At 33.8% G+C, this 13,105-nt stretch overlaps 1 protein-coding gene across 1 annotated transcript in view; it reads left to right on the forward strand.

Annotated features, from left to right (window-relative positions):
• The window catches only part of TRHDE (thyrotropin releasing hormone degrading enzyme), a 387,195-nt gene that overhangs the window by 222,388 nt on the left and 151,702 nt on the right, over positions 1-13,105 (forward strand). The window contains exon 6 of the mRNA XM_011284128.4: positions 6,115-6,252. Within this exon, the coding sequence (XP_011282430.3) occupies positions 6,115-6,252 (138 nt within the window). The remainder of the gene's footprint in view (positions 1-6,114; positions 6,253-13,105) is intronic.

Here is a 13,105-nt window from a genome sequence, read left to right on the forward strand (position 1 = left end):
ATCTTGGAATTCCCAAATAAATGCCTTGTTGATCATCATTGATCGTCACAAAATTGAACTAGATTTCAGAGAAATAATTGGTACAGTATCTTGTGATCACAAAGATAATGCCCCATATATGTGTCCTTTGTGCATAATTATTCAATATCATCCTATTTTTGTTTCTGGTTGCTCCTCACCCCTAGTCCTCTTTCCACCATTTATTCATAATCTCTCTCAATGTGCATATGATGATGTCACTTTCCAATTTTAGCTTCCTAACCTGACATAGAGGATCCTTGATGAATATGTTCTTGTCAATCTCTCTGTGATAATTGCTAGTCATTTACCCCATTTTCCTTCCTGCTTTCTCTCACAGAAAACTCTGTACTCTCCCAAACAAGCCATTAAATCTCCATGACTTTTCCAAGATACTCCTTTCTGTCCAAAATGCCCTTTTCTGTTGTCTCCGTCTAGAAAACTCAAATCATCCTTAAGGACTCAACACAGACTTCGGTTCAGAGGCTTTTCCTGCTTTCTCCCCAGGCAGAACAAATCACAGCCTTCTTTGTATAGGCACACCTTATCCTGAACCTGCTTCCACTTTTACATACAGCAAATGGTTTTTTAATATTTGTTTTCATCTTTGTCTCTCTTTTTACTACTAGAAAATCGTTGAAGGTCGAATCCATGCCTTAGTATCTTTTTTATCTTCAGAACCAGGCATACCATCTGGGATATAGCAGGTGCTCAATAAATATTTGTAGAACAAATTCTCTTATTTAATCTTCACAACCACATATGTTTACAAATGAAGGTGCTGAAGTCTAAAAATACTGAGTAACTTGCTCAAGGTCACCCAGCTAGCGAATGACAAATGTATTACTTCTGGTGTGGGACACTTTCATTAACTTTGTAGCAGTGTGCCTGTCTTTTCTCCTAGGAACGCCAAAGAGCCATTTGGGTTTACATCCATCCTCCTGGAAAATTGAGTCCTTGTGGCGGTTCTTATACAACCCACTTCTGCCCTGAGAACTGTTTTTCCTGCTCTTTTCATGCCTATGAGCACCTCACCACTGCTTGAACTGGTTCAGGCTTCACTCTCATCTTAGTCTGGTTTGATGTGTTTGACTTTCTTTGATCTTGATTCAGATTGTTCTCTGATTTTTTTTTTCTTTCCTGGTGCCAGAGTCAAAGTGTCCACCTTATATTGCTTTTTACTGAAATTACTAAGACTTCCTGTAGAAACTTGCTGTCATCCTTACCTTTCAATAGTACTTCCTGTTTTCCCACTCACCACCATGCCAGTGGCTGGACCATGGTTAGATCAGGCATATTCACTATTACCCCTTTAGAATTTGGCATGTCTGGGCAGAAGCCTTTTTGAGATGTTAAGGAATATAATTTGTCAAGTATATCTAACACTGTGATAAAAATTCTTAATAACTCCCTTTACATATATTACTAGATACTGGTCTATGAAGTGCTAATATTGTAAGAAATAATAAAAAAAAAAAGAGAAGATTCCTTCTGAGATTTTATTTATATTTTCATGCAAACTATAATTTATTACCAAAAGATGTTTAGCACTTTGTCCTCAGACCCAGGCCTTTCCTTCACGTTGCCTGTAGCATATTGCTCTTTGGATGTTCGCTGTCATATAACTTGCAACGTGTCACAAAGTGATCTTTTTAGCTTGCCCTACAAAAATAAACTTTATTCCACTACTCCATTTCTTTCAGTAGCTTCCCCCCACCCTTTAAAAATTCCATCAAGTCTAAAAGCTATGTAGTTATCTCTTAATACTTCGTCTCCATCTTCCACTAAGGGGACCAGGGCATCAAGGCATCAATGTTGGTTGATTTTTCATTCAAAATATCTCTCAGATACCACAGCCCTTCAGCAGCACCTTGTTCTAATACATCATCACCACATCAGCTCTGAGTACAATAGCCACTTTCTGCCTCCCGTCTCTGCAGACCTCAAGCCACCCTGTATACCACAGATAAGTTAATTTTCCGAAGACACTACTTTTATTATGTTATTATGCCTGCTACTGCCTATTTATTAAGACCAGACTTTTCCACCTGGTAACAGGATCCAAACAGAGTAGTTGTTTTTCATGTTTTCTCTGCCTGGATTTGCCCTTTTTTTAAAAGCTGCTTCCCCCATTCATCTAAGTAACCCTTCATCCTTCAACTACCCACTTTAATGTCACTTCCTCTGTGAAGCCTTTTCTGAACTAATTAATCATTTCATCCTTTGTGTTTTATAACATCCATCATATTATAATCCAGTTAGCTGTTTATCTGTCTTTCTGTTACACTTTTGAGTTCTTTAAGGTTAGAAACTAAGTTTGAGTCACATATTTCTTCCCCAGACACAGCATAATATCTGGCATAGAGTAGGAATTTAATACATATTTGTTAAATGAATGAATGAGCAAAATAATGGAAGTTTTCTTCTTTTCCCATGTCATTCTCTGTTTATTCACATTTTCTTTATCTATCTGAAAAACCTTTGCACTGTTCTCCAAAAATTCAAAGGTAATATGTTTTTGAAAACAGTTCAATAGAAAATGATACATTCAATATTATTTGAACTGTTTAAATGTAGACATGTAAAAACTCCAAGAAGGGTCTATATTAGACTGATAGGATTTATTCTTATTATTAACATTAAACTCATTTACACAGATTTTATAGTTTCATGTTTTACCTTATTGTGCTGCTTTTTGAAAGTGGTAAATTAGTTTGTCACGGTGACCTTAATATATGAACTAGAATAAAAGCTATCTGTTAAATATGCACCATAAATATACTATTCTCTACACACACACACACACACACACACACACACACACACACACACACACACAATTTTAAAACTCCTTCAAGGATCAGACAAATTCTACTTCTTCCATTAAACTTTGCATAAATAATTCCATTTTACAGTATTTTTTTTTCCTTCAAATTTCCTTTGGCATTTCTAGTCTGTAAGAGAAAACCACTATTTTGTTCACAGAATCCAACTATTTTGTTTGATCTCTTATCTCATATTAGAGCCAGGATTTCTTTAACTTTATTTTGAAATTTTAATGGTCTCAGGTTGGCAGTAGGCGATTAATCAATACTTTGTAATCGTTACTGTTATCATTATTGTTGTTGAGCATGGGGGGAGAGCACCCCAGCAGGGGACTGACAAGCTAAGATCATTTTTTAATTTTAAAGTGACACAAGTTTTTATAAAGAAATTAGCACCATCTCTCCTGGAAACTCTTTGTAGTTTTGTTAAATTGGATTTGCCTCTGGCTAGAATTTTCTTTTCTCTTCCTCAGTTTAAGGTGTTCTCTCTTCCAAGTTTGGTGAGTGTTCGTCTGCCAAGCATTTCTTTTTTATTTTTTTCTCCTCCCTTTTAATCTCCTTTAATGTCTTTTTTTTTCCTCAGTTATACAATATCATTCTCTCCAACAATGTAGAAAATGAACCTTTTGCTAACGATTCAACGTTGTTAAATTTAAACACTGTTTCTTGAAATTCTACTGAGGAGGCAAAGGTTTGTTTTTGTTTTCTTCCAGAAGCGTGAAGCAACATATTACGTATAACTTGTATTTCCTTAAATAAGAGAGTTTCATTTTAGAAATTTACCTTAGGTTTCACTTTACTAATTACTTGCTTTATATCATTATTGTAATTAATTTATAACTATTTGTAATTAATTGCTTTATATCATTTAAAATCATATTGCTAGCCAAAGAAGATATGTATACTGAATTTTCATATTGATCAATATATGTTTATTGGTGCTAAATAGTATAAATTAGGATTCAGATAAAACACTATTTTAAGTTAATTTTACACTATGGTTTCGATCAGATGTTTGAGTTCCATAATGGAGTGGGCAACCACTATTTAAAGAGTTGTATATTTTTTCTTCAGAATGGAAATCATATCTTCAACTGGTATTTCTTATAAATAAAAGTGTTCATCAGTGAAGTTGAGGTATAGTGATATATTCCATGATCCCGCCCATTAATTCCAATGTCAAATAGTTTTAATGTGTGTTTTTAAATTGAGTAAGAGTAACAAGATTGCATACCTGCTTAAAAGTAACATTAACATTTTTATTTTGGAAATACATGATTTTCTCTTACTCTCTCAATCTAGGCCTTTTGTCTGAGATCTTATCTTTATTTTATAGTGGTCCTAAAATAAACTACCAATCATTTTATTTTAAAATTTTATATTAAAATTTTTAAAAATTTATTTGAGAGAGAGAGAGAGAGAGAGAGAGAGAGAGAGAGAGTCAACAGGGGAGGGGCAGAGAGAGAGGGGGACACAGAATCCGAAGCAGGCTCCAGGCTCTGAGCTGTCAGCACAGAGCCCATCGCGGGGCTCAAACTCACCACGAGATCATGACCTGAGTGAAGTGGGACGCCTAACTGACTGAGCTACCCAGGAACCCCATTAAAATTGTAAATCATAAAGCCCAACTTCACTCTCCTTAATTTTGTCTTGAATTAGGAACTTCATTTGAGAAGAAATACAGTATCAGTTTATGTCATATTGTCAATTCATTGTAAGTTTGAACTTCTCACCATTGGCTCTTGGGGGCTGAAGCAGACTTCTGGGAGCAGTTCAGTCCCAATTCAGTTTGATGGAATATAGACCATTGACGAGAAAATCTCAGACCAAAAAAGGGCTGAAGAAATTAGATCTATGGTCCACAGACTATAAAAATAAGCTATTAGAAATAAACCTTATAGTATGTAGTTGGCTGGAGAATTAATTAAATTATTGATTAAATATACTAAATCATTGAACAAATGATGAACTAAGATGCTTCTTTAGAAGCAGATTTAAAGAGCACACACATATATGCCTAGTTAACTATTCCTTTTTTTAATCATATTTATTCTCCATTTCTATTTTTTTTTTTTTAAATCCAAGATTGGTGTAATCTCAGCTTGACATTACGACTCACTCAGAAATAACATGCGGTTCATCTGCCGGCTCAAAGTAGGAGGCTCCAGGAGTGAGTTCAGAATTAGCTATAGCAATTTAAGTGTTGCAGTCTTTAATATCTGTAATGATACTCCTCAGGTCCCAACTATCTGGGGGCTATTTAGCCTTGTTATCGCTTCCAATTTCTTTTTTTTTCCCTCCTCCCTCAGTGAAGGCAGGAGGCCAGGAGAACTAATAGCTGCCAGCATTTTTGTTAACAAAACCCAAGCTGTTTCTCTAAAGCAAGCTTCTTAAAACAAAAGCAACAGAGAAGTACTTTTCCTTTACAGTTTATTTCTAATATAACAAATCAGCTTTTATCAGAGCAAATACAAAGGCCTCAACATCACACCGAATAGAAATCTTATGATTTTCTTTGTTTTGACCACTTTATAGTAATGGGTTGTTAATACCTATTGATCTCCACTTTATGTTCATTATCCTGAATTCACATTCATGTCTACGAATATAGTTTATGTCAATATGCCTTTTGTTATTTGTTGTGGTTTCCTGAAATTCTTTCACAGAATAAATATGGTGGTGGTGGTGGTGGTGGTGGTGGTGGTGTTGTGTGTGTGTGTGTGTAGGTGAGTGTGTTAGAGTGAAAATTACATGGGAGGGGAGGTTTGGGGAAGGAAAAGTGGGAGGATGAGAGAGAGAGTGTGTGTTGCTCAGATGGTTCTACAAATAAACGGTGTAAATAGCAAAATAGCACTGGAACCCTGAGATTTAGTTATTATTCTTATATTGAACTTCACTAAAAAGGTTATTTGGGACTGAAACTGCAGTCTTCATCCTGTAGAACACATAAACAAGCTTAGTCTATTTCATTTATGTGCCCACTGTCTGAATTTGCTTTAACCCCTGTTAAGGAACAGTCCATTGTTTTTTAATCTATTTAGGGCCCATTGTAGCCCATTGATTTTGTTTCACGTTGTGCTCAAATCAACCACTCTCATTTTAGAGTAGTTGAAGAGGCATTTTATTCACTGGGTTCTCTTGGAAGTTCAGTCTTACCATGTAGGCTGATGAGCATCGTCTGTTAAGTAACACACGTTCTGTTCATGTTGTCACACACATTCTGTCATAACCATGAATCACCTATGATATTGCCACATCTACTGTATTGCAGGAAAAACAGAGGTTTCTGACGGATGTTCTGCATGAAGTGATGCTGCTTGACGGCTTGGCCAGTTCCCATCCAGTATCACAGGAAGTGCTACAGGCAACAGATATTGACAGGGTGTTTGACTGGATCGCCTATAAAAAGGTGGGAATAGATAAGACCCAAATGCCACGAATTGGATATCTCCCGAGGTAGCCAAACTATTTCACGCTAGATTTATTCTTCTCTTCTTCCTGGCAGATAGAAATGGACTGAGGTAGAAAATGGAGTAACTAGGTTCATGTCATTTTATGAGTTAGGGTTTTGCTTTATAAATCAGTGAAATGGAGATGAATGTTGGCCAAATAGTGCATAGCAATGTTGGAAGTATTAATGAATAAATGTTTGTAGACTCAATATGAAATTTCTGTACAAATGGTGTTGTGTAAATGTCAGTTTTTATTATTACTAACAAGAGAGCTGACCTATATAGTGACAAATTATTTGTCATCAGTGCTCCTTAAATAGTTGCTTATTTTGGGTTGGCTGATGCAAATCGGTGTAGGCAGTGACATAGGCATTTTATAAACATTATTTAAGGAAATTTAGGGAATTAAACATCTTTCTTGGATAATAATCATGATAAATGAAATTTTAAAGGCTAGACTATGACTGACAAAGATTTTGGACCAATGACTCAACACAGAAATAAGATAGACTTTGAACTTTTTCCCATTGTTAACATGGATTAAAATTTTTCCTTTTATCTCTATCCCTTAGTTCTAATTTAACATGAGCATGTACATCTCTGTTTAATGCTCAGTAGCCACTTAGTAATTGTTAAGATAGTGTTAAAGTCTAGTTCATCTTTGGTGTAGATTGAATTGCATTTACTGGGATTTCCACATAGTTTATTGATTCAATAATGTTTAAAAATTTTAAAAACTGTTGTTAATATTTTTCCTGAAATATTCCTATTTACAACTAGAAGTCATATAGTGATTGACCAGATGATCAAATCAGATGATTTGTACATTAATTTGGATATTCTGTTTTGCCCTCAGGAAATTACTAGCTCAATGATTATTAATTAATATTATATGCTATAATATGTAAAGATAAAGTTGTGTTAGAAAATGTTTTTTCAAGTCACTGATCATTTCATTGGCTATAAAGGGGTTTTTGATGATTTGGAAAAATAAGCAGAAGTATAGAACCGTTTTTGAAATATATATTATATATTTATGTAAAATATCAAAATTTAGAATATATATTAATTTATATATATGAGGTTTTGGGGGCCATATTTTGTTGGATGTGCATTCAGTTTCTTCAACTGTATTTATTCCTGAAATATAGTGCAGAAGATACGATTCTTCCCTTCTTCTTGGCATATGGAAATGGGCTGTGAGTTAGAAAACAGAAAAATATTATTAAGATAGCTTGAGATGAGTTTGGAGACTTGTCTGGACTTAATTTCTACCTGCTACCGATTCTCTAAAACTATGTGTAAATGCCAATGTTACTTCCACATTAATAACGATCAAGAAAATATTATCTTGGTTAAATACATTTAGATGTATTTATACATAGATAACATCTATTCCAGATTCCATATATTTGAGAATTTGAAATGTTTTTAAGAAGTTTAAGAATCAAAACAGTAGGAAAAAATATATATAATGATTATTATTTTACCCTTTCCACAGTTTGGTACAGAGTCTTGCCAACCTATAAAGGTGAGAAATGAGCAGACGGTGCCACAGTGTTTAAGAACACCATCATAAAGGGTACTGGCTGACTTGCCTCTAGCCACGTATCTTTTTTTTTTAACTTTGTTGAGGAATAATTGACAAAAGTAATTGTATATATTTAAAGTGCAGGGTGTGAGGTTTCGATATAAATATACATTATGGAATGATTACCATGATTAAGATTATGAACATATCTACCACCTCACATGGTTAACTCTTTTGCCTGTTTGTGTATGTGGTGAGAATGCCAAAGATATACTCTCAGCAACTTTCAAGTATATGGTATTATGTTATTAACTATAGCAACCATGCCATACATTAGATCATGAGAATTTATTATAACTGAAAATTTGTACCCTTTGACCCACATCACCCCATTTCCTCCTTCCCTGAGCCCTTGTCTACCACCATTCTATTCTCTGTTTCTATGAAATCGGCCTTTTTTTTTTTTCCTAAGATTTCACAAATAAGTAATACCTTATAGCATTTACGATTCTGTCTGGCTTTTTTTACTTAGCATAATGCCCTCCATGTTTATCAGTGTGGTTGCAAATGGCAGGATTTCTCTCTTTTTTTAATGGCTGAATCATGTATATATATATATATATATATATATATATATATATATATATACACACATATATATATGTAATATATATCACATTTAAAATATGTAACATTTTCTTTATTTATCCATTGGAAGACATTTATATTATTTCTGTATCTTGGCTATTGTGAATTAAAGCTGAAAAAAACATGGACATGCAGATATCTCTTTGAGATACTGATTTCATTTCCTTTGGATGTATACCCAAGAGATATATTGCTAGATCTTATGGTAATTCTATTTTTAATTTCCTGAGAAATTTCCATATTGTTTTCCATCATGTTTATACCAGTTTACATTCCCACCACCACTGTGTAAGGGTTATCTTTTCTCCTTGTCCTTCCTAGCATTTGTTATTTTTTATCTTTTTTTTTTTTAAAGTAACCTCCATGCCCAACATAGGGCTTGAACTCACAACTCTGAGATCAAGAGTTGCTCACAGGCTCACCAAATGAGCCAGCCAGGTGCCCCCTATGTCTTATCTTTTTTTTTTTTTTAATTTTTAAAATATTTATTCATTTTTTGAGACACACGCATACACACACACACACACACAGAGTACGAGTGTGGGAGGGGCAGAGAGAGAGGGAGACACAGAATCTGAAACAGGCTCTAGGCTCTGAGCTGTCAGCACAGAGCCCAACATGGAGCTCAAACCCATAAGCCATAAGATCATGACCTGAGCCAAAGTCAGACACCCAACGCCCAACGAAATGAGCTACCCAGGCGCCCCTTATCTTTTTGAAAGTAGCCATTTTAACAGTTATTTAGTGTCTCGTGGTTTTGATATGTATTTCCCTGATAAATGGTGATATTGAACACCTTTTGATATGGACCATTTGGCCAAATTGAATATCTTTGGAGAAAATATTTATTCAGGTCCTTCACCCATTTTTAATTAGACTATTTGTTGGGATTTTTTTTTGTATGAGTTCTTTATAAGTTTTGTGTATGTTTTTATATTTTATAATTATATATTTTGCAAATATTTTCTTCCATTTTGTAAGTTGCCTTTTCAATTTATTGTTTCCTTTTTTGTGCCAAAACTTTTAGTTTGATATAGTCTCATTTGTTTATTTTGTTTCTGTTGCCTGTGCTTTTGGTGTCTTATCTAAGAATTCATTGCTAAAATTAATGCTAAGGATTTTTCTCTCATGATTTCTTCTAGGAGTTTTATGGTTTCAGGTCTTACATTGGAATCCTTGATCCATTTTTAGTTGATTTTTGTGAGTGGTATAAGATAGGGGTCCAATTTGATTATTTTGCATAGGGATATCCAGTTTTCCCAAGACCATTTGTTAAAGAGACTGTCATTTCCTCATTGTGTGTTCTTAGTGATCTTGTCACAAATTAGTTGACCACATGTGATTGGATTTATATCTTGACTCTCTGTTCTTTCTGCTCTACTAGTTCTATGTAGCTGTTTTTGTTTTTGTTTTGCCATTATCATATGGTTTTGATCACTATAGCTTTGTGTAATATAGCTTGAATCAGAAAGAGAGTCCTCCAGCTTGGTTCTCTCTCAGGATTATTTTGGCTATCTGGGGTCTATAAGATAGTTTTGTTTTGTTTTGTTTTGTTTTCTGTGAAAAATGCCATTGGAACTTTGATAGCGATTACACTGCATCTGTACACTTTGACTAGTATGGAGATTCTCACAGTATTAATTCTTCCAATCCAAGATCACAGGGTATCTTTTCATTTATTTCTGTCTTCAGTCTCTTTCATCAATGTCTTATGGTTCTCAGTGTACAAGTCTTTCACCTAATTGGTTAACTGTATTCCTAAGTATTTTATGGCCTTTGATGCTACTGTAAATAGCATAGGATTGCTTTTTAAATTTCTCTTTTAGATAGTTCAGTGTTAGTGTGTAGAAATACAAGTGATTTGTGTATGTAAAATTTGGATCTTGCAAATTTACTGAATTAATGTATTAGTTGCAACAGCTTTTGGGGGAATCTTTAGGGATTTCTATATATGAGATATCATCTACACAGAGAAATAATTTTACTTCTTCTTTTTCTGATTTGGATATCTTGTATTTCTTGTTCTTGCTTAGTTGCTATGGCAATGGCTAGTATTTCCAGTTCTATTTTGGATAGAAATGGTAAGAGTGGGCATCCTTGTCTTTTCCTGATCTTGGAGGAAAGGCTTTTAACCTTTCACTACTTAGTATGATGTTAGCTAGGGGCTTGTCTTCCTATCTGTGTATCTTTATGCTATATATCTTTATGCTATGTATCTTTCAGTGCTATTACCACTGAAAATTCTGTTTTCCTGTGTGTTTTTAAGTGATGATAGATATGCTGTTTTTCAAAGAAGATTTCACAAGAAAAAAATTTAACAACTATACTAAGGTATAATTAAAATACAATAAGCTGTACATGTTAAAAAGTACAATTTGATGTGTTCTGACATATGTATACAGTGAAAGCATCACACGACTCAGTTACTGAACATATCCATCAGATATTTTCTTGTGCCTCTTTGTAATCACTTTTCCATCTCTCCTCTCTACTCCATTGATCAACTTTTTCACTACAGATTAAATTGCATTTCTAGAGTTTTATATAGATGAAATAATATGTATGTACTCTTTTTTGGTCTGCTTTCTTTCATTCAACATAATGATTTTGAGATATATTCATGTTGTAGAATACATGGATATAGTACAATTTCTTCATTCTCTTGAATATTTGGGTTGTTTATAGTTTGGGGCTGTTACAAATAAAGCTGCTATGAACATTTGTGTGCCAGTCTTGTATGTATATTCACTTTTGTTTGTCTTGGGTAAATACCTAAAGGTGGAATGTCCATGTGATATGGTAGGTATGTTCAATGTTTTAAGACTGCTGAACTGTTTTCCAATATAGTTGTACCATTGAAACATAGTATATTCCCTCCAAACATGTATCAAACTTATGCTTTCTCCACATCTTCACCAATACAAACAGTATAATCAATTCTTTTAATTTTAGATATTGTAATGTTATCTCACTGTAGTTGTAAATTATGTTTCCCTAACAGCTATTGACGTTGACAAGTTTTTCATTTGATATTTTTCCTCCTATACCTTCATTAGTGAAAGGTTAGTTCAAATCCTTTGCCCATTTTTTTTAAATTTGATTGTTTGTTTTCTTATTATTAAGTTTTGGGGATTCTTCATATACTTTGAACACAGATATAAGATATATGATACGCAAATACTATTTTTCCCAGTTTGTCACCTGACCCTTATGTTTATAATAGCATGTTTCTGAAAACTAAAGATTTTAGTTTTGATTAAGTATACTTTATCATGTTTTTCTTCAATTGATGGTATTATCAGTGTAATATTTAAATTTTTTTTAATTTTACATTTATTTATTTTTGAGAGAGAGAGAGAGGCAGACTGCAAGTGGGGGAGGGACAGAGAGACAAGGAGACACAGAATCCTAAGCAGGGTCCAGGCTCTGAGCTGTCAGCACAGAGCTCGACTCAGGTCTCTCCCACAAACCGTGAGATCATGACCTGAGTTGAAGTTGGATGCTTAACCAACTAAGCCACCCAGGCGCCCCATCAGTGTAATATTTTAAAGATCTTTGACCAACTCAAGGTCAGGAAAGTTTTTCCTTTTTTTTCCCTCTATAAGTTGTATAGTTTTAGGTTTATATTTAGATCTATAACCTATTTTCAGCTTATTTTTGTATTGGTGTGAAGTTTGAATCAAATATTTTTCTTTTTCTTTTTTTTGCGTAGAGATACTTAATTTTTGAAGAAATATTTCTTAAAAGCCCTAGTGTTTTCACATTGAATTGCCATTTCACATTGGTTAAAAGTCAGTGAACTATAGATGCATGGGTCTATTTCTGGACTATTTATTTTGTTCTCTCAAGAATATGTTTGTCTATGTTGGTGCCAATACCATACAACCTTGATTACCGCAGTTTTATGATAAACTTTGAATTAAGGTTGTTAATCCTCTAACTTTCTTCTACATTTTTTAAGGTCTTTTGACTATTCTTGATACTTTGAATGTCCATGTGAATTTTAGAATGAGTTTTTCAATTTCTATAAAAACTCTCTGGGAATTGTAGGGATTGCATTGCATTTATAAGGCAATTTGGGAGAACTGACACCTTAGCAATACTAAGTGACCCATGAACACAGTATACCTTTCCATTCATTTAGGTTCTCTTTGTTTTTTCTCAGTAGTGTAGTTTTCAGTGAATAGATCTTTTATATCTATTTTCGGATTTGTTTCTAAGCATTTCACATCTATAGGCTATTGTAATTGATATTCGTTTTAATTCCCATTTCTGCTTTTTTTGCTCTATATAGAAATACAATTGATTTTTGTATGTTTACCTTGTGCAATGTTAAATAGAAGCAATGAGAGCAGACATCCTTGTATTGTTCCTGATATTAGGAGCAATGCATTCAGTCTTTCACCATTAGATATGATGTTTCCTCTAAAGTTTTATAAATACTCTTTATCAGGTTGAAGAAATTGCACTGTATTCCTGAATTGCTGAGAGTTTTAATCCAAAAATGATGCTGAATGCATCAAATGCCTTTTCCCCATCAATTGAGATGGTCATTTTTATTTTATTTTATTTTTTAATTTTTTAAATTATTTTTAATGTTTATTTATTTCTGAGACAGAGAGAGACAGAGC

Source organism: Felis catus, chromosome B4 (genome assembly GCF_018350175.1).
Source record: "Felis catus isolate Fca126 chromosome B4, F.catus_Fca126_mat1.0, whole genome shotgun sequence".
Taxonomy (NCBI): Eukaryota; Metazoa; Chordata; class Mammalia; order Carnivora; family Felidae; genus Felis; species Felis catus.